This window comes from Pelophylax lessonae (genome assembly GCF_965119305.1).
Source record: "Pelophylax lessonae genome assembly, chromosome: 7".
Taxonomy (NCBI): domain Eukaryota; kingdom Metazoa; phylum Chordata; class Amphibia; order Anura; family Ranidae; genus Pelophylax; species Pelophylax lessonae.
The window spans coordinates 95644422-95670112 of NC_138774.1; the positions used below are offsets into that span (position 1 = coordinate 95644422).

Consider the following 25691-nt stretch of genomic DNA (forward strand, 5'->3'; position numbering starts at 1 on the left):
ACATTCACATCAGTCCCTGCCCTCAAGGAGCGTACAATCTAAGGTCCCTAACTCACATTCATACATACATAGTAGGGCCAATTTTATACAGGATCCAATTAACCTACTAGCATGTCTTTGGAGTGTGGGAGGAAATCGGAGTACCTGGAGGAAACCCACGCAGGCACAGGGAGAACATGCAAACTCCAGGCAGGTATTGTCGTGGTTGGAATTTGAACCAGCGACCCTCTTGCTGCTAGGTGAAAGTGCTAACCACTACACCACTGTGCCGCCACTGTACCTTTCACTTGGATGTTATAAGTTGTACTGAGTAAATACAGCTGGATAAATCAAAAAGTGTGTCTGTCTTCATTTCAGGCTGCAAAGCAAAAAAATGTGATTATTTTTAAGGGGGTGGGGATGATTCTTTCTTATACCCACTGTATCTGCAGGCCTCTCTCTTTTACAGCTTTTCAAAGTACCAAGTTTACAGAGCATTTCTGAGCTCCAGAATGCAGGGGGCAGGGACATCATACACAGCACATCACAGAGCTGGAGCTAAGTGTAATCTGAGACCTGAATAGAAAAAATGGACACACCCCCTTCTACACATTCTCATAGAGAAACCTACACAGCTGAAGCTGTCAGTCACCTGCTGTGTGCTGGAGGGTGGGGGAGGCCATCTCCTAAAATTGTTTTGTGTCCTCAGCTATAGACTGTCAGAAGTGACTCATACAGACAGCAGAGAAGTAAAAAAGGAGACAGAAATCACATTAAAGCCGGCCATAGACGGTTCAAATCCTGGCCAATTTAGCAGGGACCGAGTGAAATTTGAACCATGTATGGGCTGGCTGATTGTATCCAAGTTGATCCATCAATCAATTTGGGTACAACACGCATGTCGGATTTATAGTCGCTAGCAATAATCACTGTGTTCTCCCCCCAGGGACAGCTCCTTGTGCCCCCACGCCAGGAGTACACAATAGCACCATGGGACGGAGTCCTCTATCAACCGTGCTGATGGGGAAATCACATTTTTTTATTTTACTGCAACCCGTGGTTACAGAAAAGAGAATCATATAATCTATGGTCTGCCTTGCTTTGGAGCAAGCTAAGTACACACTGCGGGTGGTGCTTTGTTCAAATTTTATTTTAGAGTTTTATAACCACTTTAAGCCGCAAAGGCAGCTGGTTAAGGTTTTACACATGTTGTGGCAAAAATGATACCCCCTGTAATGTTTTGTGGGCAGAACCACCGTTAATTGCAACCCATTTAAATGAATGTGGCTATTAGTTAATGCTATTGAGTAGCTGTGCATGTTTGTACCACATAGAAGCTGGTAGTACCACATTTTTGCATTTATATTGTTCATAGACATTAGGGTCCTTTCACACTGATCAGCCTTTGGTGCGGTCCAATAGGCTTACAATGAAAGGTGCTTTTAAAAAACTGTACCAAAGGTGCAGCATGTAGGAGTTTTCAAGGTGCAGCATGTCTACAGTGTGAACAGTTACAAAGGGTTTAATGGGGAATAGTTTTTATGTGCTTTTATCGCCCTGGAAAAATATGAGAAAAGCGCACCAGTGTAAAAGGGGCCTTAGTCAGATGTGCAAGTCTGATCTCACTGTCTAAGATGCTTGTAAGTTCAACTTTGTGCACAAACATAAATGTCCAAGAGATCATGTTTGTGTTTTAAATACGTGACAGCCCGTCCACTGGGGGCGCAGGGGCGCGCTCCCCCCCTATCCATGCATCCGGCCCCCTAATCTACATGCAGGATGCCGGACACATGGATTCCAATGGTTTTTTTTTTTTTTTTTTAAGCATGTGATTAGAGCCAGAGGCTCTAATAGGCTTCAAAAAAGGGTGGGCTCGGGCGCAGAGCACTGCGCTCTGAGCCCACCCAGTTGTGTGACAATAGCGAATGTCACACGGATTCTCCTCCTGGCCAATCAGGAAGCGAGTTCTGAGACCCACTTCCCGATTGGCCGAAAGGAGAAGCCATGCTATTGGCCAAGAAGGAGGGAGGAGACGCGGAGGGAAGCCAGACCCACCCGCTGCCTGCCCTCAACATGTCAGTCCAGGGTGAGTGAGCCGGTAACCCGGGGGGGGGGGGGTATGGTGTGTGGGCTGGAGCTGGTGTGGTCGGGGGGGGTATGGTGTGGTCCATCTGCCCCCCCCCCCCGGCCCATGGAGCACCAGCTGCCACTGAATACATGGGTAACACAGTCGCTTCCTGGTTAGTACTTCTGCCTTGCAGCAGTAGAGACCTTGATCTGAATCCCAACCAGCACACTGCCAGCATGGAATATGCATGTTCGTTTTGTGCTTCCATGGGTTTCCTCCCACACTCCAAACACACTGTGGGGTAAATTGTATGTATATATGAGATAGGGACCTTAGATTGTAAGCTGCTTGAGGACAGGGACTGATGTGAATGTACAGTATACAAAGTGCTACTTAAATTGTCAGTTTTATATATTAATATCTGTAACAAATACATCTAAATCAGGAAGGTGTGAGGTCTTTAGGGATACCTCCAGGTATCCACACAACAGGAAACAACACATCTCTCAAGCAATAGTATCTGCAGGTGTCCATGGGCATGAGATATCTGCCAGATCAGGTTACAGTCATCTAATTTCCTAAGAATTTCAATATAGGGCTTGTTATTAAATGATTAAAATATCAGTGGCGGCCCGTCCATTAGGTGCACAGGGGCCCTATCCTTGCGTCCGGCCCCCTAATCTACATGCAGGGCGCCGGATGCATGGATTCCAATAGAGGTTTTTTTTTTATTTTTTGATGAAGCATGTGATTAGAGCCAGAGGCTCTAATAGGCTTCAAAAAAGGGTGGGCTCGGGGCGCAGAGCACTGCACCCTGAGCCCACCCAGTTGTATGGCAATAGCGAATAAATATTTGCTATTGTCACACTTATTCTCCTCCCAGCCATTCAGGAAGAGGGTTGTGAGACCCCTTTCCCGATTGGCCAAAAGGAGAAGCGAGACACATGGCAGGGGGCTCAGCCATCCAGCACTCCCTGGCTCGGACAGGAGGAGGCAGCTGACAATATGCCCCCCCCCCGAATTACCCCGAATTGGTTTGCCGCCCCCCCCCCCCCCGAATTACCGAACACCAGCCACCACTGTAAAATATACTCCACTGTGTGGTTGTAAATATTGTTTGCAAACCCTTTAAAGCAGATTTAAAACCTTAAATAAATGACATTTAGCTTGCTAAGCACTGTGTATAATAAACCTAATCTTTTTCACATAAAATACTGTTTTCACATCTTTTTTCACCTATATTGCATCTCAGTGCCACTGATCTCCTCCAGCCTCTTTCAGATACTTCCTCTCTACATGCACGCACTCCAGCATTGACTGCACATTATTGCTCTAGAGCAGCTTGCTGATCATGACAATGACAGACCATGCCTGTGCAGTTTACTGTAGCACAGAGCAGCCTGTAGTAACACAATAGTAATACGGCTGTGCAGTAATTATTTACTATTATTATTGGTATAGCTGCTGTGTATTTTTGTAATATGCCGCAGCTTGAGTAACACAACAGTAATGCAATAGTGTAGGTCATTATTCTAGCGTTTGTCTGTATTACTTTGTAGCGTCATAATACAATGGCACAGGGAGTTGGCTGTAAGATACTATAAATGTGATAAAATTGTTAAAGTGAAGCCACGACTTATCTGGAATGTAACACTTGTGTGCCATGGGAAGGTCAGTATGTGGCAGTTATGTGTACTCTGTAGACAGAACCGTGAAAAGTATATTTGGCCATTGAATAAGCACTGTATAATATTATAAGTGCTCTTTCTGTATAAAGGCTGATGTTACTACCTTTGCATGGAAAATAGGCTAATGTCCATTCTTGGCTTCCAAAATAACAGGCTGAATCCACCAAATATTGATTGTAGCTCTACCCCTGTAGGAGCCGCTCATTAGGATGGGTCTTCTGTTCTTTGCCTTAACCTTTTTCCAAAAAACCTCACCCCCTCTAACACACTAGGTTGAGTGTACAAACATACAATATCACAGGAAATCACTGAATGTAATACTTAATACCCAGTAGTAATGCTAAATCAAAGAAAACAGGCACCAAACCAGGAAGTTAAACTTAATATATTGTCACCATATATAGTTGGTAACTAGGTATGCATAAAATGGATTAGCAATGGTAACAACACAATTTAGCATAAAATGTAATTAACATTAACCGCTTTCCGACCGCCCGCCGCATATATACTGCGGCAGGCTGGCCTGGCTGCACGAATCGCCGTACCTGTAATGGCGTGCCCCCATTAGCCAGCGGGTAAGCTGATTCACGAGGCCGGCAGCCGCGATCACTCCCCGTGGAGAGAGAGAACAGTGGTCTGCTGTTGTAAATACAGCAGATCATTGTTCTCTCAGGAATCAGCACAGAGCGCCTGTGATCCTCCTATTTTGGATCACAGGTCTCTGTGTTGATTCCAGAAGCCTATCCCCCTCACAGTTAGAAAACACCCCCTAGGCATACACTTAACCCTTTGATCGTCCCTGAGTTAACCCCTTCCCTGCCAGTGTCATTAGTGCAGTAACAGTGCATATTTTTTTTTAGCACTGATTACTGTAGTAATGTTACTGGTCCCCCCAAAAATGTCAGTTAGGGGTCTGATCTGTCCGCCGCAATGTTGCAGTCCTGCTAAAAATCGCAGATCGCCGCCATTACTAGTAAAAAAAAATGTACATAAATCTTTCCCCTAGTTTGTAGACGCGATAACTTTTGCACAAACCAATCAAAATACGCTTATTGGGGGGGTTTTTTTTACCAAAAATTGCAGCAGAATACAAAATTGGCCTAAAATTATGAAAAAATTAGATTTTTACATTTTTATTGGGAATGTTATTTTGCAGAATGTGAAAAATATTGTTTTTTTTTCCAGAATTGTCCCTCTTTTTTTGTTTAGAGCACAAAAAATAAAAATCACACAGGTGATCAAATACTACCAAAGGAAAGCTCTATTTGTGGGAAAAAAGAACGTACATTTTATAATTGCAAGGTACAGCGTGACTGTGCAATTGTCCGTTAAAGTAATGCAGTGCTGAATCGCAAAAAATGGCCTGGTCATTAAGGGGGTAAAACCTTCTGGTCCAGAAGTGGTTAAGGCAGAGGCGTAACTAGAACCTTCAGGGCCCCGATGCAAGAAACCATGAAGGGCCCCCCAGACCCCTGGCCGGGGCCCTTCCCTTCAAGCCCGGGGCTCTTCCCACTAATCCTGGGGCTCTTTAATCTCATTGCATGGCCTTTTATTATGGTCCCGCATCAGGATCCTTTCACAAGTTCTGCAGTGGGCCCCCTTCCTGCAATCTTGGGGCCTCCCCACAGTGGTGAAATGCCAGGGCCCGGTCGCAAGTGTGACCTTTGAGATCCTAGAAGTTCACCCACTGGTTTGCTACCGGGCCCCCTGGAGCATGGGGCCCGGTAGCGATTGCAACCCCTGCAACCCCTGTAGTTACGCCCCTGGGTTAAGGACTACGAATAACTATAGAGAGAGGAGCGGGACCAATCTGCTTTCTGATTGTTTGGTCAGAGACATTGACACCAGTGGCATGCTGGAGGTCATTTTGTAGGGCTCTGGCAGTGCTTATCCTGTTCCTCCTTGGACAGAGGAGCAGTTACCAGTCCTGCTGATGGGTTAAGGACCTTCTACGACCCTGTCCAGCTCTCCTAGAGTAACTGCCAGTCTCCTGGAATCTCCTCCATGCTCTTGAGACTGTGGTGGGAGACACAGCAAACCTTCTGGCAGTGGCACGTAATTATGTGGTATCCTGGAGGAGTTGGACTGCCTGTGCAACATCTATAGGGTCCAGATATTGCCTCATGCTCAGTGGCGTATCATCCATGTGTGCAGGGTGTGCAGTGCAAACAGGCCCTCAAAGGCAGGGGGGCCCACTGTGCCCCGTCACACTTGGCACACATTGAGTAACAAAATTTAAATGTGCACACAGGCAGCGCCGGCGGCCGCATTTGCCAATGCCCGGTCTATAGATCCAGCCGCCGCTGCCCACAGCCACTGAGGCGCCTGGCTTGTGGTGGAGTGATCTGCAGCCTTGGGAATTTATGCTGGGAGGGGGAGATGGGAAGGGATTTGTGCTGAAAGAGTGTTTATGCTGGGAGGGGGAGATGGGAACGATTTTTGCTAAGAGGGGGAATTTGTGCTGGGAGGGGGGGGGGGGATTTGTGTTGAGAGGGGAATTTATGATGTTAGGGGGAGATGGGGGAGGATTTTTGCTGGGAGGGGGAGATGAGAGGATATTTGCTAAGAGGGGGAATTTATGCTGGGAGGGGGAGGATTTGTGTTGAGAGGGGGAATTCATGCTGGAAAGGGGAGATGGGTGAGAATTTTTGCTGAGAGGGAGGATTTATGCTGGGAGGGGGAGATGGGGGAGAATGTGTTCTGAGAGGGAAGATTTATGCTGGGAGGGGGGAGATGGGGAGGATTTTTGCTAATAGGGGGAATTTATGCTGGGAGGGGGAAGATTTGTGTTGAGAGGGGGAATTTATGCTGTTAGGGGGAGATGGGGGCAGGAATTTTGCTGAAAAGGGGGATTTATGCTGGGAGGGGGAGATGGGAGGATTTTTGCTAAGAGGGGAATGTATGCTGGGAGGGGGAGGATTTGTGTTAAGAGAGGAAATTTATGCTGGAAGGGGGAGATGGGGAGGATTTGTGCTGAGAGGGGGAATTTATACTGGGAGGGGGAGATGGGGAAAGAATTTGTGCTGAGAGGGGGTTTATGCTGGGAGGGGGAGGATTTTTGCTAAGAGGGTGAATTTATGCTGGGAGGGGGAGGATTTAGCTTGAGGGGGATGATTTATGCTGGGAGGGGGAGATGGGGAAGAATTTGTGCTAAGAGGAGGATTTATGCTGGGAGGGGGAGATGGGGAAGATTTGTGCTGAGAGGGGGAATATACTGTATGCTGGGAGGGGGGATTTGTGCTGAAAGGGGGATTTGTATTGAAGGGGTTATATGAGGGTGAGGATTTGTGCTGGAAGGGGGATTTTTGCTGTTAGCGGGCAGATGAAGGGAGGTTTGTGCTTGGAGGGGGGATTTTCGCTGAAAGGGGAGATTGGAGTAAGAGAATTTGTGAATGGAGGGGTTTGTGTTGTAATTGGGATATGGGGGGTGAGGATTTGTGCTGAGAGGGGGGATTTGTGCTAGAAGGGAGTATATGGGGGTGAGGAGTTTGCCCTGGGCACTGAATGACCTTGTCTCATCATTGGCGCACTCTATAAATTGTAAGGGTGGAGCTGTGAAGAGAGAAAGCCGGGTGCCAACGTGAGGACTGGAATGGAAGCTGCTCCAGCCTGTACTGACGCGGTGGCGACTGTGGTGGACAGGAACAGCAGACTCGTGAGTACCTGGTGGCCCTGCTGAGTGGAGGTGCACACACACACGTGTTTCCTTGTTTAGGGAGCCCCCCAGCTAGCCCAGGTGTATAGAGTGGCAGTGGGAGTACCTGAGTCCTGGCCCTGCTGAGTGGAGTGGTGCATGTGTTTCTTTGATAAGAGAGACCCCCCCCCCCCCCTCAGCCCAGGTGTATAGAGTGGCAGTGGGAGTACCTGGGTCCTGGTCCTGCTGATTGGACATACACCGGGGCTGGGAGGGATCCCTCTTACCAAAGAAACATGTGCACCACTCCACTAGGCAGGGACAGGACCCAGGTACTCCCTATTTACCATTACCACACTCTGAATGACCATCTGCTGACATCCGATTTGCGTCCTTTCAGTTCTGTTTTTTGGAACGGAACAGAACCCTATTTCTTCCGTTTAAAAACGGAACGGACGCAAAATCGGATGTCAGCAGTGTCATCCGCTGACATCCGCAATCCCATAGACCTACGGACATACGGACCGGATGACACAAACGTCATCCGTGTCCGTGAAAAAAAAAGTGCCGGAGCGGATCGCAATACGGTCCACTCCGTGTGAAAGAGGCCTTAATGTTTTGACCACTCACCATAACTTTGTGTACTGTATGATACAGCAGGTGTCTCTGGGACATGGTGGTATTTGAATGAAGGAATACACTGGTCTGTGTTTATACAGACAGTCTTTTATATGTGTCAAACACAAGACCCGCGGGCCGAATCCGGCCCTTCAGGCCATTTCATGTGGCCCTCGCACCTCTCCTGCAGCTGCGACACCCCCTCGCCTCCACCCCCACCTTGTTCCAGCAGTCGGCAGCAGAGAGGAGCTCAGAACTCCTCCTACGGATCCTGCGCCTCTCTATGCAGCCGCAGCACCCACTTGTCTCCACCTCCTCTGGTTTGAGCATTTAGCAGACTCCAGCAGCTAACTCAAGCCCTCCTCTGGTCCCCCTCCAGACCCAGCACTGTCTGCCTCCCAATTCTGCTCCCAGTTTATTCCCAGCAGCAGCACATGGTAAGGGGGGTGCACTGTGATGTAAGGGAGGGTGGGGGACTCTTGACTTCTGATGTAAAGGGGGGGGGGGGGGTGCTCTGGACATCAAGTCTTATAGATACAACTGGCCCTTTGAGGGCGGCCCTTTTGATTCCCCTGCTCTATAGGATCAGCATATGTGACCATCACACACAATGTAAATGTTAAAACTCTTCAATGTGAAAGATAACTGCACTTCCACATAAAGGTGCTGAACGTACAGTAATGGCCAGCAGGAAGACAATTTTGGTTGTGGTATATTAGCATTGCTGCACGTCTTGGCTGTGATCCATTTGTTTCATTGGTTCAAAACCTTAGAGAGCAGCCAAATCATTATTTCTTTATTAAAGGTAACTACCAACCAAAACTGACATTTGAGCTTTGACAGCCCTCAGTAAGTAGACATAAGAAGCTTCATACATCCCTCCGAGACATCAGTGGTGATATTCCTCTGTGGATGTTTATGGCTTCATCTTCCATAATGCTTTGTCATTTTCTAATGTTGTGCATACATTTGGCAAACTTTAAATCAGCTTTGGATTAGTGTAAATCTTTCACCTGTAATTTCTTCTGAAACCCTGAAACAATAGTGATGGCAAGTTGTTTTCCTGATTTCTGTATCTGTATTATATAGAACCAGGGCTCAAAATTTCAAGTCCTGACCTACTAGCCAGGCCTTAAGGGTTACTCGCCACCAGTTACCCCACCCAACTCCTACCCTACCCCAACCCGAATTCCGCCCCTAAACACGCCCTCATAAATTATCTTATAAAATTACACTGTTAAATGTTTTGCATTAATGCAGAAGTTACAAAAATAAATATGAATAACGTTTTCAGTGCCCATCAGTGCCCATGAATGCAGCCTATCAGTGACCATCAGTGCAGCATCATCAATAAAGCTTATCAGTGCAACCTCAACAGTGCCCATCACTGCAACCTGATCAGTGCCCATCAATGCTGCCTCCCCTGTGCCCATCAATGCCGCCTCCCCTGTGCCCATCAATGCAATCTCACCCATGCCCATCAATGCAGCCTTGCCCGTGCCCATCAATGCAGCATCACCCATGCACATCAATGCAGCCTCACCCGTGCATGTGAATGCAACATCACCCGTGCATATCAATCCAACCTCACCCGTACCCCTCAGTGCAGTTTCACCCATGCCTGTAAGTGCTGCTTCACCTGTGCCCGTCAATGCAGCTTCACCTGTGCCCATCAATGCAGCTTCACCTGGGCCCGTCAATGCAGCTTCACCTGTGCCCGTCAATGCAGCTTTACCTGAGCCTGTTAAGGCAGCTTCACCTGTGCCCATCGATGCAGCTTCACCTGAGCCTGTTAACGCAGCTTCACCTGTGCCCATCAATGCAGCTTTATCTGTGCCCGACAATGAGGCTTCACCTGTGCCCATCAATGCAGCTTTATCTGTGCCCGACAATGCAGCTTCACCTGTGCCCATGAATGCAGCTTTATCTGTGCACGACAATGAACTGACCAGTCCAGGGGAAGAGAGAGAGAGAGAGGAAGAGGAAAGCTGGCCGGATAATGACAGAGCGTGGGTCATCCCGCTGTAAAAGCTTTAATTGTAATTGCCGGGCGCTCGCCGACACACACAGTCCCGCCTCCTAGCCCGGCTCATTTGATAGACGTCACACGTCCTGGTTGGCCAGGTGTTCTGTGACTGTCTATCAAAGAAGCCGGGCTAGGATGCGGGACTGTGTGTGTCGGCAAGCGCTGCACCCGGCAATTACAATTAAAGCTGTTACAGTGGGATGATCCGCGCTCTGTGATTATCCAGTCAGTCGGCTGGCCGGCTTTCCTCTTCCTCTCCTCTCTTCCCCTGAGCGGCTCCCGGAGCAGCCCCACACTCGCCCTAAATAATTTTCCATAAATGCGAGCAGGCGAGTGGAAAATTTGAGGGCTGTATAGAACCTTCCAGATGGAATATAGCACAATAATTTGGTTACTAACCTCTGCTGTTGGATGTAACTGGGAATTCTCACCCAAGAAGTCTTAAGCCGGGAATACATGGATCGAAATTCAGCTTGTTCAGCAGGTACTAGCCAAATTATAGTCCACATGTGGACACCCTGGTTGTACAGAAGTCCATCTACCAATAGACTTCTGTACAACCAGTTTGTCTGTTTTTTTCTGATCAATCAGTGGTGGCGGCTATAGTCTGCAGGGCTGATCAGTGTATTCTGACAGCAGGGAAATCTCTCCGCTGTCAGAATACAAAGGCTCTGTGGGAGGATTCCCCTATCCACATCAAGTGTGGATAGGTGAATCCTATCCACACTTACAAGACAGCCTACCGTCGGCTATGGACGCCGGTACCGGGGTGATGCCTCTAGCTGCAGGCATCACTCCGGTACAAGCACTTTCTGAAATATCGGCAATATCGTCACCTTGGTGGCCGATTCCGATATATATCGAGGAAAGTGCATATATGCCCTCAATATATCGGCTTTTACCGATAATCGTTCGATCCCTAGTCTTTAGTAATATTCTAATTTTCCGAGATACTGAATTTGGGGTTTTCACTAGCTGTAAGTCATAATCTTCAACATTATAAGAAAGAAATGCTTGAAATGTATCACTCTGTGTGTAACACATCTACAGTATCTCACAAAAGTGAGTACATCCCTCACATTTTTGTAAATATTTTATTACATCTTTTCATGTGACAACACTGAAGAAATTACATTTGCTACAATGTAAAGTAGTGAGTGTACGGCTTGTAGAACAGTGTAAATTTGCTATCCCCTCAAAATAACTCAACACATAGCCATTAATGTCTAATGGCGTTTTTCCACTGCATGGAACCGAACGGTTTGGCTCGCTTTTGTGCTTTTCCACTGCTGGTACCGCATGGTATGGTGTAGGAACGGTTCGGTACGGCGGTGCTTTTCCACTGCATGGAACCGAATGGTACGGCTCTCTAAAACAGTACCACCTCGATTGTGGTTCCAAGAGGTACCATACCGATACCATATCCCACAATCCTTTGCATGCAGTCACTACTAGCCACCGATTGGTCAGAGAATCGTTGTTATCCCACCCACTTAACTTTAGTACTACTTTCGTGGAAAAGCAAACCATCCCAAACCGTACCGATCTGTTCCAACACTGTACCATGCGGTACCAGCAGTGGAAAAGCAAACCGGGCCAAGCAGGGCCGAGTAGAGCCAAGCTGGTACTTGCAGTGGAAAAGTGCCATAAACCGCTGGCAACAAAAGTGAGTACACCCCTAAGTGAAAATGTCCAACCTGGGCCCATTTAGCCATTTTCCCTCCCCGCGGTGTCATGTGACTCCTTAGTGTTGCAAAGTCTCAGGTGTGAATGGGGAGCAGGTGTGTTAAATTTGGTGTTATCGCTCTCACTCTTTAATACTGGTCACTGAAAGTTCAACATGGCACCTTATGGCAAAGAACTCTCTGAGGATCTGAAAAAAAGAACTGTTGCTCTACATAAAGATGGCCGGGGCTATAAGAAGATTGCCAAGACCCTGAAACTGAGCTGCAGTATTGGGGTCAAGACCATACAGCAGTTTAATAGGACAGGTTCCACTCAGAACAGGCCTCGCCATGGCCGACCAAAGAAGTTGACTGCACGTGCTCAGCATCATATCTAGAGGTTGCCTTTGAGAAATAGATGTATGAGTGCTGCCAGCATTGCTGCAGAGGTTGAAGGGGTGGGGGGTCAACCTGTCAGTGCTCAGACCATACGCCGCACACTGCATCAAATTTGTCTGCATGGCTGCAATGTCACACCTGAGCTGTTATCCCAGAAGGAAGCCTCTTCTAAAGATGACGCACAAGAAAGCCCGCAAACAGTTTGCTGAAGACAAGCAGACTAAGGACATGGGTTACTGGAACCATGCCCTGTGGTCTGATGAGACCAAGATAAACCTATTTGGTTCAGATGGGGTCAAGTGTGTGTGGCGGCAACCAGGTGAGGAGTACAAAGACAAGTGTGTCTTGCCTACAGTCAAGCATGGTGGTGGGAGTGTCATGGTCTGGGGCTGCATGAGTGCTGCCGGCACTGAGGAGCTACAGTTCATTGAGGGAACCATAAATGCCAACATGTACTGTGACATACTGAAGCAACGCATGATCCCCTCCTTTCGGAGACTGGGCCGCAGGGCAGTATTCCAACATGCTAATGACCCCAAACACGCCTCCAAGACGACCACTGCCTTGCTAAAGAAGCTGAGGATAAAGATGATAGACTGGCCAATCAAATGCCTGCAAATTAAGAGAATTCCTTGGCCAGGAACTAGTACTATTATCCCCATTGGAAGATTCCCCCTCTATTACTTTTCTGGAGAAAACCCAAAATGAATGATGAATCTCCTTAAAGTGGCTCTTCAGTCATTTTTTCATCTTTCCATCTATTAAATCCTCTGCCCTTGTTGTTTTAACTTTGGATAGTAAAACATTTTTTTCTGCCAGTAAATACCTTATACAGCCCACTTCCTCTTTTTTGTCTGGTAATTAGCCTAGGCTAATGATATCATGCACAGCTCTCTGTCCCACTCTGGTAAGAGTTTGCCAGCAAGGGAGGAGGGATGAGTCATATGAGAGCCAAGGAGAGCTGCAGAGCTGGAGGGGGCTGGATGAGGGCGGAGATAACAGGAGACTGCAGAAATCCATTAGTATTCATGAAGAGAGGAGAAATGTGCAGGCAAGCAGTGGTGTGAGTGTGTCTGTCTGTATATATGTGTATGTGGCTGTATATATGTGTATGTGTGTGTCTGTGTATGTGTGGGTGTATATATATATATATATATATGCATGTGTGTGTATCTGTGTGTCTATGTAAATCCAGGAAGTGAACAGGCTGCAGCTTCAGCTGCCCACAGTTAAAATTGCTGCAGCCAGAAGCTGAAAGGGGGAAATATGCAGCATATTTGGCAAGTACAGAATCACAGTATATATAAAATAATATGCAAAGTGGTTGGAGGGAAGCTTTAGAATGGCAAATATGTTTTTATTACAAATTATGTGAGCAGACTGCAGTTCCTCTTTAACAAAAGCACAGACAGCAATAAAAACTGACAGGTGTTCTAATCCATCACCACTCTATCCAAAACTAAAAATAAAGTTTTGCCTTTAGTTATACTTTAAATAATTGGTTTTACGCAAGGGGACATTTTTTCATCTTTCTGCGTTTTATATAAACTTGAGGGAAACGAATAATCGTGGAAGAAAAATCTGGCATTGCATTGCTTATGAAATATACAAGCTCGATTAATCTGCTTTTTAAAATAAGTGATCAAGTTGGATGCATGGATCGACTTTGCTAGATATGGAGAGGCACTGTCATTTTTAATATTGTGGCGCCTTAATTTGGAGCATTTTGGATTACCTATTTATTTTACTTACAATTCATATAGGATGCAGAGAGTACATATGATATGTAATGCATGCACTAATATTTACTTATTCATATACTTTGTTTTTGTTGGAGCACCTAGCCCTGTACATCGTTGTAGTTTATTAAACTTAGGTAATCGCCTCTGGCTTTCCTAACTATAAAACACATCTGGTTAGAACAGAGTCACTTTGAAATATTACGTTTAAAAAAAAAAAAAAGCTTTTGCGTTCTCATCTCTGACTCCACATGACAGAGGTAATTAGTAAAACAGTACTAAAGTGTGTTTAGCTGTTTCTACTGTTTACAAAGATTACAAATCATCGAATCGTTCCCTTTCATGTGAGATTAGTAAACAAGTTTTGCAAGCAAGCCAAGAATTGGAAACATTAATGGATCAAATGCTATTGGCAGTATTTTTATTGTTCTAATTATAGATTTGTAGCAGCAGCGTACAGATTAAAGGCTTACTGTCCTTTGGGTAATGTTAAAAGTTCAAAAAAATATATATTTTGCTTTTTCTAAATTGTTTAAATGTTATGGCTGCTAAAGTTGTCACACAAGTCACAAGCCTACCTCTAGTCTGCAGGAGGTTTACAGGGAAACAGGCTGTACAGGAGGATTATTATCATTCACACATTTACAGTATTATCACAAATCCCAAAAGGAGCCTTAAGACCCGCTCACACCTGTCCGGCTTGGAACGTTGCATTAACAGACATGCATTATGTCATTTGAATGAGTTGTCCTTTAATTTAAACACTTAGTCAAAATGCATACGTGCAATATATCAACTTTAAGTCTCATCAAAATTGAAACTCTGTAAACATAAATATAATTAATAGTGTATTAATAAATACGCTACGGCATTAAATTGATTTTATATCTGCCTTGAGTTCAGCTATAAACACTGACAGTTAATTTTTTATTTTTATTTGTCTAATTAAGGGGGAGTTGAACAGACAGCATACCTTGTAGCCAGGCCATTTTCTTTACAAGAATCTTCCCAAAAGAATATATGTGCATTTAATGCATGTAATTTACCTATGCAAGCCTCCCATGTGTAGATATCCAAAAACCCTAAAGCTGCTGCTGGGTGGCGCCATTTTGGATATGTTGTCGGACGGTGAAGCCCTGAACTCTACTAAATTTTCATATCATAAGTCCCATGCACACCTGCACAAATAGCCAGTGCTGGTCACCATTAGAGATGAACTCAGGCACCTTTCAACATGAGTCTGAATCTGCCTGAGCTCTTCTGCCAAGAAGCTGTCACTGTGGACAGCCAATCATATGTGGCTGAGGTATTCCCTGAATTCACAGATTTACATGCTGCCTCATAATTGGCTGTCCGCAGTGACAGCTTCTTGACAGGATAACTTAGACGGACATGGACTTATGTTTGCTCACATACCTGACGAAAGGGTCCTGCGCGGCTCTGAAACCTTGCACTTTGTGCATTGTGATGTGATCATTCTTCAATAAAACTTTCAGGCAGTACTGGTTGATCTGTGGGGTGCTGGCAAAAATGTACATTGATGTACGAGTGTTCGAACCAGGGGCGGATCCAGGGGGGGACAACGAGGCAATTGATAAGCGGGCCGGCAGGCCAGTGAGCGGGCGGGAGGGCAGGTGAGCAGGCAGGCCAGTGAGTGGGCGGGCAGGCCGGTGAGTGGGCGGGCAGGCAGATGAGAGTGGGCGGACAGGCCAGTGAGTGGGAAGGCGAGCGAGCAGAGAGATGACATCATCTCTCACGGCCCTCCCTGCATCATAGCACTTCAGCTTCTGACAGAACACAGCCCTCACTGTGCAGGTGTGGGCACCAGAGAGATTTCATTGTCTCTCACTGCCCGCCCTCACTCTGGGACACAGACACTGGCAAGTGACAATCTGCATCTTGTGGCAAGGGAAAAATCTGCATCTTGTGGCAGGCGACATGGCAAGTGGCAAGCTGCATATGAAGGCAGGTGATGTGGCAAGTGACAATCCGCACCTTGTGGCAAGTGAAAATCCACATCTTGTGGGAGGCGACATGGCAAGTGACAAGCTACATATAAAGGCAGGTGACGTGGCAAGTGACAATCCGCATCTGGTGGCAAGTAATGTGGCAAGTGACAAGCTGCATCTGGTGGCAGATGAGGTGGCAAGTGACAAGCTGTATCTGGTGGCAAGTGACAAGCTGCATCTGGTGGCAGGTGATGTGGCAAGTGACAAGCTGCATCTGGTGGCAGGTGATGTGGTAATTTGCAATCCGCATCTGGTGGCAAGTAACATGGTAACAAGCTGCATCTGGTGGCAGGTGACGTGGCAAGTGACAAGCTGCATCTGAAGGCAGGTGACGTGGCAAGTGACAATCCACATCTGATGGCAAGTAATGTGGTATGTGACAAGCTGCATCTGAAAATAGGTAATGTGGCAAATGGCAATCCGCATTTGGTGGCAAGTAACGTGGCAAGTGACAAGCTGCATCTGGTGGCAGGCAACGTGTCAAGTGACAATCCGCATTTGGTGGCAAGTGACAAGCTGCATCTGGTGGCAGGTGACATGGCAAGTGACAAGCTGCATCTTGTGGCAGGTGATGTGGCAAGTGACAAGCTGCATCTGGTGGAAGGCGACGTGGCAAGTGACAATCGCATCTGGTGGCAAGTAATGTGGCAAGTGACAAGCTGCATCTGGTGGCAGATGACGTGACAAGGGAAAACCTGCATCTTGTGCCAGGCGATGATGGCATGTGACACGCTCAGGGCTCCCACTGATTCTGCATTATGGTGAGTTGAACTATTTAATTTTATATTACAATGTAATAATAGGAATAATGCGCTTTAATCATCCTGACACCATATAAACCATGGTGCCGTGATGATTAAAGTGCCAACACCAGCCAATGCCCCGACAAATTGCCAGCAAAAAACGCAAAAAGGTTGGGGACTACTGCTGTAGTGCATTAGGAGACCCGCAGGGAGATCACAGCCTAAAGTTGATAAAAAGTTTCATCACTGTGGTTGGCAGGTCTCATTATTCTTCCTTACCTCCTCCGCTCTGAGAGGAAGGCATCATTTTAATAGGTCACTTCCTCCCAGCCGCATAGGAGGGAAGAACAGTGACACTATCTGGCAGGATTCCATTTCCAGGAATTGGTTCTGTAAGCAACACCTTTTTTTCTGGCAGTGCCCCTCCCGAGACTAGACTCTGGATCCGCCCCTTGTTTCGAACATGCTTGAGCTCACCCCTGGTCACCATCAAAACGTGCACCCGGGGTTAGAATCTTCATGCCACCCAATACTCTACAAAAAAATCCAGGCTCCAGAACCATTCCAGGATTTACTAATCTTGGTGAAAACGTCAAGTCCACATTTCACCTGATGCAATATGCAACCTGCATGGGTGAGACCAAATTCCTCCTACACCATGACACGGCAAAGCCATGTCACAGCTGATAGTGTCACTTTAACCTCTGTAGCAGCAGGCACAGTGGAGAAATGAATCCTGAAAAGTTCACAGCAGAAGCACCAAAATCCTTCAAGTCAAGTATCAGAACTCTGCTTTCCCTCTCTTTCCTCTTTGCACCTACTCTGAATTACAGTAGAAATTAGATAAGCTGAATTGTTCAAATGAATTTGAATGTGTCTCTGCTGTATACTTCGAGAACTTGTTTCACAGTGCCTTCAGCTATGGGGGTCAGTTAGGGCTTTTTTAAAATCTTATTTATTTCTTGGCAAGAATGTGTAAATATTTGAGTGTCCTTAGCCAGGTTGTTGCTCTACTTCAGGGTGTAAACAACTTCCCTTTTTCTGGAAAAGAAAAAACGTGACCCCTGACTATATCTGATGGCCTGGGACCCGTGACAAAGTTTGAGTCACGTGGTCTTAGCTAATAGGAGGCTTACTGCCAATTCAAATCTGCTGACTAGTTCTGCCAGATTGCCATTTCCTTAAGTCACTTTGGCAGAGACCATGTTTTCTGTGCCTTAGCATTGGTTGTGTAACTAGTCAGCTGCTGAAGCCCAGGGTAGTGTTGCAGACCATCAGTGTTTTTACTGGCAGGCAGTAAAAAGGGCACTTCTCTCATGCCAGTGAAAGGAAATGGTTGCCAGTAAAAAAATATGGCTGTGACCCTCGGCTCAGGATTGCGTACATGCAGTTCCTGTCCGAAGCCGCCTGAGACCATCCAAGTGCCTGTTACAATGTGTTCAGTCGGCAATGGTATGGGGCAGGTCTGTCAGAGGCGGTGCCTGAGTGTGGTATGTGATGTCATGGTGCAAGGGAGCTGAGCGGAGTGGACGGAGCCTTGTTTGCGGGTCTGCGGGATGGGAGAGAGTCAAGCCGGAACCAGGACCGTAAGACTGAAAGGAGTTGTAGAGTCGAAAGGTTTTTTATCTTAATGCATTCTTTGCATTAAGATAAAAAAAATCTTCTGGGTGTAGCAGCCTCCCCAGCACCCCTAATACTTACCTGAGGTCCTTATCTGTCCAGCGATGTCTACGAGTCTCTCGGTGACTCTCCCTCCTGACTGGCCGGACACAGCCGCGGTGCCATTGGTTCTTGCAGCTGTCAATCAAAGTCAGTTAGCCAATCAGGAGAGAGAGGGGGTGGATCGAACGGCAGCTCTGTGTCTGAATGGATACACGGAGCTGCAGCTCGGCTTGGGTGCCCCCATAGCAAGCTGCTTGCTGTGGGGGCACTCACCAGGAGGGAGGGGCTAGCAGCAGCAATGAGGGACCCGAGAAGATGAGGATCCGGGCTGTCCTGTGCAAAACCAACTGCACACAGGATGTAAGTATAACATGTTTGTTATTTTAAAAAAAAAAATGAGACTTTACAATCACTTGAAGGGAACACCTGGCATGGAGAGAGACTGTCACTGTGACTCAGGAGGGGATGTTGTGTCGTCATGAGATGTCATCATCTGTGCTGCTGCACACTGCTGTCATTGTTACTGTCAATTTCATATGTGTGTTCCTGCCCATTCTAATTCTTGAGTCCTGTCCCTGAGCTACTAATTTACTATATTGAAAATAAAATAAGAAATATGTTTTTTCCTTAATATTGATCTTAAATTACATTGCTGCATGCGTATATTGTACTTGTTTGTAGCCTAAATACTGAAATTTGCTCTTAAAACTGTAATTTTTTAACTTTTGTAAATGCCAGGAAAAACTTGGCTGTGCCAGTAAAAGTTGGGTGTCATGTCAGTAAATTTTAATCTGGCAGGTTCGCAACACCCAGGGACCCATTTTCCCCAGGAAGGTAGAAGTTTCATTTAAGGAAGCAGGGTTGCTGTATTTCAGATTTATTGAGTATAAGTCAGCTTTAAACTTTATACTGTATCCTCCAGTTGCCTTTGAGTGACTCATGCTTTCTTTGGCTGCATCAACTAAAATATTTATTTCTATGTAGAAGATTGTAGATGTGGGAGCAGAAAAGAAAAAAATGACAGGTGAAATTGGTGGAAGGAGGGGCAGATTAGGGAGAAAGGGACAAAGGCGAGAGAAACAAAGGACGGAGGGGACATGGTACTGGGGGGATGGGAGGGAATGCAAAATGTTCTCTGGTCCCGTCTGGTCCAGGGTCCCCTGTGAGACACTGCACATGTGACAGCCTGTAAAAGCTACAGGAAGCATCACACAGGAGAAAGATAGATAGAGACTTAGCAAGAATCACAGAGAGATTATCCAGGGAGGGAGGAGGGACAGCTAACTGGCCCAAACACAGACCAAGAGGTCGGGGGATAGCAGTAAGGAGAAAGTGGCAGAGCGAAACAGCACCCATAGCTAATCCTAAAGACAGAGGCAGCTCTTCTGACAGATGGAGACCCTGGAGGAGATGCCAAGCCTAGCAGAGGAGAGAGTGTGAGTAAGATCAGAGACAACACATAGCTGTACAAAATAGGAGACTGTGACTGTGCTGTGTATTGACCTCAGGGAAAACTGTGTTAAAGGGAGTGCAAGCAACAGAGTTCCATAAACTAGATAGGGATTGCTATTTGTCACACAGGAGAGGCACACTGCTGTCAAACAAAGAGTAGACAAAGACCACCACCAGCTGTAACACAAAAAGCGAATGACTAAAGGCGAGGGTTGTGAAAGAAGACAGCACATGGGACAAAGAATGAGAGAGAAGAGTCACAGAAGAGGCAACGTAGATTACTTATTAGATTGCTAGTCAAATTATTTTTTGACAATACTGAAATGTATTTACATTGCCTACAAAATTAATTCTTGCACTCTGTGCATTAACTATAAGTGGTAATTGCAGCCATATACTTTAAAGCAAAAAAGATTTAAGATCACCTTGAATAAAGTATTTTTTTCTTGCCCTCCCTCTCCTCTTTGTGCCCCCAGATCCTCCTCTGCCTCCCTGGGCTCTCCTTCCTCAGTTGCCCCAACCCCTGTCTCCTCTGGGCTCCCTTGTCCTTCTCGAGGTTTTCTCCGCAGCCTTCGGGTGCTCTACACTATCTTGGAGGAAGAAGGGGGTGGTCAAGTTCATGTAAAGGATATCGAGGGTCTTTGGGGAGGACCAAGCATTCTGGCTGGGGTCCCTCAGGCACTTAGAGATGCTACAGTTTCCAGTGGAGGATACCTGAGCTTTCCAAGGCTTGTGAGGGGGCTCACTCAAGCACTTCGGGCAGCAGATTCTCAGGAAGAGACGACTCACAAAAAAAGAGGTGAGTTTCAGACACTTGGTAAGACTTTTGATATTCCCGTCTGATGCTGTCTATGTCCTGTCTTATTCTTGTTAGTTGGGTATAACAGTTGGTGGAGAGGGTACAACTGCAACCAGGTCCTTGCATTCATGGGGCCCAAATATGAAAGCTCCTCCCCCTTACCTACAAGCTGTGTGCTTCAATTATACAAAATAAAGCAGTATTTCACTTTTGCACTCCTCGCATTTTCTGTTGTGATGATGGAATTGTATTAAATCTCATTCAAAATTATAGCCCTAAAAGCTGTTGGGTTTTTGAATGAGATATGAGGAAAGTGCAAGTGTTTTTATCTGGGTGACTTTTTTAGGGTTAGACTGCTAAGACCAGATATTTCAGTTTCTGGTGAATGCTAAAGAGGTAAATTGTGTATTTTTTTTTTCCTTTGGGAGATCTCTGAATTTACATTTGTCATGTTTCTACACCTTCTGCAACAGAATGACACTGTCCCTGGTGGATTGTTCTAAACTATCCTAAGAAAATGTTAAAGAATGAATGGGATCATGAGTTAAGTATTAGTATTAGTTGGACATTTTAGAAAGGGGAATCCCACCTTTACTTGTAGGAGAAAATATAATAAACCAGCAAGTGACTGAGCCCACCATACTCCAACTATACCTAAAATATTCCTATTAGGTTGATAGATCCTTTTAGTTGAGGTATCCGGTTTTCTGAAGAATTTTATATTCTATATAAATGTTTCATTCATCCCTTCCACGTTATGACCTCCTGCTCCACTGCATGCTCTCCGTTCCTCAGCTTCATCCCTCCCTCCCCCGTGTCTCTGGTCGGACATTTGTGTATCATAACCCTCTTTAATCTGCACCATCTGTCTGGGTGTAATCTGTACATTAAGAGATAATTCACAGAGCACGAGGGGATTATTACTTCATGCAATAAAAATGATTTTTCACGCAACCTGTCATTTCTAATAAATAAAGAACGCGATTTGGAAAGGTATACCAGAATTATGTCAAACTAACCAGCATTCCGGAAGAATAATTTGTGCAAGCTATAAGATGATAATCAGTTAATTGACATTTACATTGCCCATGTACTTTGTCTTCTTACATCATTAAAGGACCACTACTAAACATAAATGGTAAAACCTGAGGGTTAAAAATGTGTTAATGGTTATCGGAACAGGACACATTTCAGATAAAGTTGGTATACTAAGAAACAATGTTTTCTTGACAAGTAAAACCACCAGTTGTAATTTTACTGCCACCTTTTGTCTGTAAACTAAAGGTACAGAAATGTTAAATATCTCCTTCAAAGATGTGGGGATTTTCACATACTGTACATTATATAGCTGGGACTGTTTTTAGTAGTTCCTCTACATAATGTGACTTCTGTGACTATTATGAGCTTAGCTTGATCTCTTGTTTGAACCCAGGGTCACTGCAGTCAATGTCAGGAAGGAGAGCAGTGGCAGATTGATGAGCTCATCCATCTGCCATCATTGAACCTGGAACTTTTGGGCCCATAGCTTGAATGTCCCAGAACCAGTAGCCAAAAAGTTGGAGATTCGGGAATTGCTGTCCCCAATCTGTGTCTGGATAAGACAGAGGAGGAGTCAGACGTGTCGTTTGACCATTGATATCTCCATATATAGAACCTGTCAGTACACGTGTGTATTGCCACATTTGGACAAGGTCTTTTTTCAGAGGAGTCAGCAAGTAAGCTTCCACAAAGCATTTGCAAAGTTTTTAGCAGCTTTGTTGAAACTTTTTAAGCCCAATTCCAGTATTTAGACATAAAATAGCATTCCAGTGGGGCCCCCCTGCACTACAAGGGTTAAATGCTTCCTATTTCTAGGAAGATATGAAAAGGCTGTAACACTTACCTTTCCCCGCACCTGCCAGCTCTGGCACTCTCCAACCTTCAGTTTTCCAAGCTGTGGGTAGTCCCTCATCTTTAGTATGCACAAGGCATGGCTAATAACCCTGCCTTGTACGCAGAGGAGGCAGGAGTGTGACTGTGGCCGGGACCAACTTAGAAGAGGCTTTGCAGGACTGGTCGCACCATTGGAGGCATCCTCCTGGAGTGAGGATACAGTAAGTATTACTCCCTATTCTTGCATCTCTAGACTAGGGTTGCCACCTCATCCCTTTAAACCCAAACACATATTAACCACCTCAATGCAGGGCACTTAAACCCCCTTCCTTCCCAGACCAATTTTCAGCTTTTAGCGCTGTTGAAATTTGAATGACAATTGCGCGGTCATGCAACACTGTACCTAAACCAAATGTATGTAATTTTTCCCCACAAATAGAGCATTCTTTTGGTGGTATTTGCTCACCGCAAGGTTTTTTCTTTTTTGGTGCACAAATAAAAAAAGACCGAAAAAGTTTAAAAAATAAAAACGTTTTTTTGTTTTTTATAAAATTTTGTAAATAAATACGTTTTTTCCTGCACTGATGAGGCCGCACTGATGAGAAGGGCACTGATGGGGTGGCACTGATATGCAGCACTGATGGGCACTGATAGGTAGCACTGATATGCAGCGCTGATGGGCACTGATAGGCAGCACTGATGGGCACTGACAGTCGGCACTGATGGGCACTGACGGGCACTGATAGGTGGCACTGATCGGCGGCACTGATAGATGGCACTGATGGGCGGCACTGGTGGGCACTGATAGGCAGCACTGGTGGTCAATAATGGGCACTGGTGGGCGGCACTGATAGATGGCAATAATGGGCACTGGTGGGCAGCACTGATAGATGGAAATGGTGGGCAGCACTGATAGGGAGGGCACCACAGGCAGGCTCTCTGAGCCCTGATTGCCATCCCTGGTGGCCATGGTGGGCATCCCTGGTGGTCATGGATGGGCATCCCTGGTGGCTCTAGTGGCACCCCCCGCCCCCCAGGGCTGCACTGGTAATCAATGTTCTAAATACCAGCACAGACCCCCCCCCCCCCCCCGCGATCAGTGAGTAATTAGAAAAACTCACTGATCCCCTGGCTGCAGCACAGATCGTCTTCTTCCCCTCACTGACAGGATCTGTGTGAGATGAAGAAGAGATCAAAGCCGTTACAACGGCTGTATTTACATTACATGACGGCTGTGATTGGACACAGCCGTCATGTGATCAGGGGGGCCAATCACAGGGCCCTCCTGCCAAAACTTGTTGCTATGTGTCCGAGGGACACAGGCACATCGAGATCGCGCCGCTGCGCGTGCCCACGGCGGCGCAATCTCACTTCTTCTGCAGGAAGTTTGGGAACGTCCGATCAGAAGGACGAGACTCCCACCCGGCCATATATGTACAGTGGCCGGGTGGGAGGTGGTTAATTACACAGGTTCTGTGGCTGATTAAGAAGGTAGTTAAACTCACATAGTGCCTTATCTGCATTAAATTAGCCTCAGAACCTGTGTAATTAATATATGTTCGGATTTAAAGGGATGAGGTGGCAACGCTGCCCTAGACTGAACACGTAGTTAACCCTTGCAGTGTGGGGGCCCAATTCAAGTGTAGATTTTGTTTAATCCCTAGCTTTGGGCTTTAAAGTAGGGTGACCAGACAACCCCGGTTTCAGGGGATAGTCCCCGGACTGAGGACACTGTCCCTGGACCAAGTCTGTTCCTGGTTTTGTCCCCGGATAGGGTTGCTACCTGTCTGGTATTGCCCCAGGCAATCCAGGTTTAGACACTTGTGCCCGGGTCTCTGTCCACCTGTGACCCGGACACAACATACTTCCAGTCCTATCTATCAATGCAGTAAATATGTTCTGGGGATGGAGCTAGTGCCACACCAAGTTCCGGCACTGCGCTTCACTCAATGAGATTCCTGTCGGCTGCGCCTCTCTGCCTCCCCCGCCCGGTGCCTATCTCACCCCCTGCCACCGCTGCCGCTGCCGCTGCTGCTGCTGCTGCCACAATGATCTTCTTTGCAGTAATTGGTTGCTGTCCTAGCAACCAATGAATGCTTTTTCTGCCGTTTACACTGCATAGTGGGAGGTAAATAGCCCTTAGAGCGGCTCTCAGACTTCCCTCCTTGGTTACAGTAGCTCCTGGATCCCGCTGGTAATTCAAACTGAATATATGTGTTAAAGAAGGCAGGGGGGTTTCTCTGATCTGTGGAGGTCTCCAAGGAAGGGAGTGGGGGGGCACTGATATAAGAGGACCGTGAGCTAATGGGGGGTCTCTAAGAGGGGGTGATCAACCATTAGATCAGCAGCACCCCCCTTAGAGACCCCCATTAGCTCACGGTCCTCTTATATCAGTGCCCCCTTCCTTATTAGTAGTGCCTGTCAGTGCCACCAATCATTGCCCGTCATTGCCGCCTATCAGTGCCCATTATTGCTGTCTATCAGTGCCCATCAATGCTGCCTATCAGTGCCCATCAATGCTGCCTGACAGTGTCCATCATTGCTGCCTATCAGTGCCCATAAAATGTTGTAAATAAGTAATTGGCGGCAATTACTTATTTACAACATTTTATAACAAAAACTTAAGAAAAAAGTTTTTTTTTGTTCAAATTTTTCGGTCTTTTTTAGTTTGTTTAGCAAAAAAATAAAAAATAAAAAATAAAACAGTGGTGATTAAATAACACCAAAAGAAAGCTCTATCTGTTTTAAACAAATTATAAAAATGCCATATGGGTACGTGTTGTTATCATGCAATCTTTGAATTGTTTTGAATTGTTAATTTATATTGTTATTGTTGAACCAAAATTCTAACCGAAATTCTTTGGTTAGAATAAAATACAAAACATGCATTGAAAAGTTTTCTCTTTATCTTATCTTCTTAACATTTGGTAGTCATATCCCAAAAAATTCTAAGAAGTATCTTTTTTTTTTTTATTATCCCATGGATGAAATGTGAGAAATAACGCATATATCATACAATCATTCCATAAACACATACCACATACACTGCATATATCATTTGAGGAAAATATGCTTAAAAAATAAACAAAAAAATAAGAAAAGCGCTGGCCCTAGTGTTAAACAATAAGTGATATAGAAGGTTGGTAATATTAATAACCGGTGTTCATAAATTGTTCCAATGCATATGCAGGTGAAGTGCACTAATAAGCAATAATGTGCTTCAAAACTTAACACAAATATAAAAGTGCTCAAGTATTTCCAATATGGAAAAAATAATGTGACTGTAGATAAGTGAATCAACAAATTCAAATATAAAGTGCAGTGCAGTGAGTCCAGAAT

General features: G+C 45.8%; 1 protein-coding gene across 1 annotated transcript in view; it reads left to right on the plus strand.

The window, feature by feature from the left end:
• The window catches only part of SAPCD1 (suppressor APC domain containing 1), a 120115-nt gene that overhangs the window by 47353 nt on the left and 47071 nt on the right, over window positions 1-25691 (plus strand). Inside the window, exon 2 of the mRNA XM_082264439.1 lies at window positions 20158-20480. Coding sequence (XP_082120565.1) covers window positions 20158-20480 — 323 coding nt within the window. The remainder of the gene's footprint in view (window positions 1-20157; window positions 20481-25691) is intronic.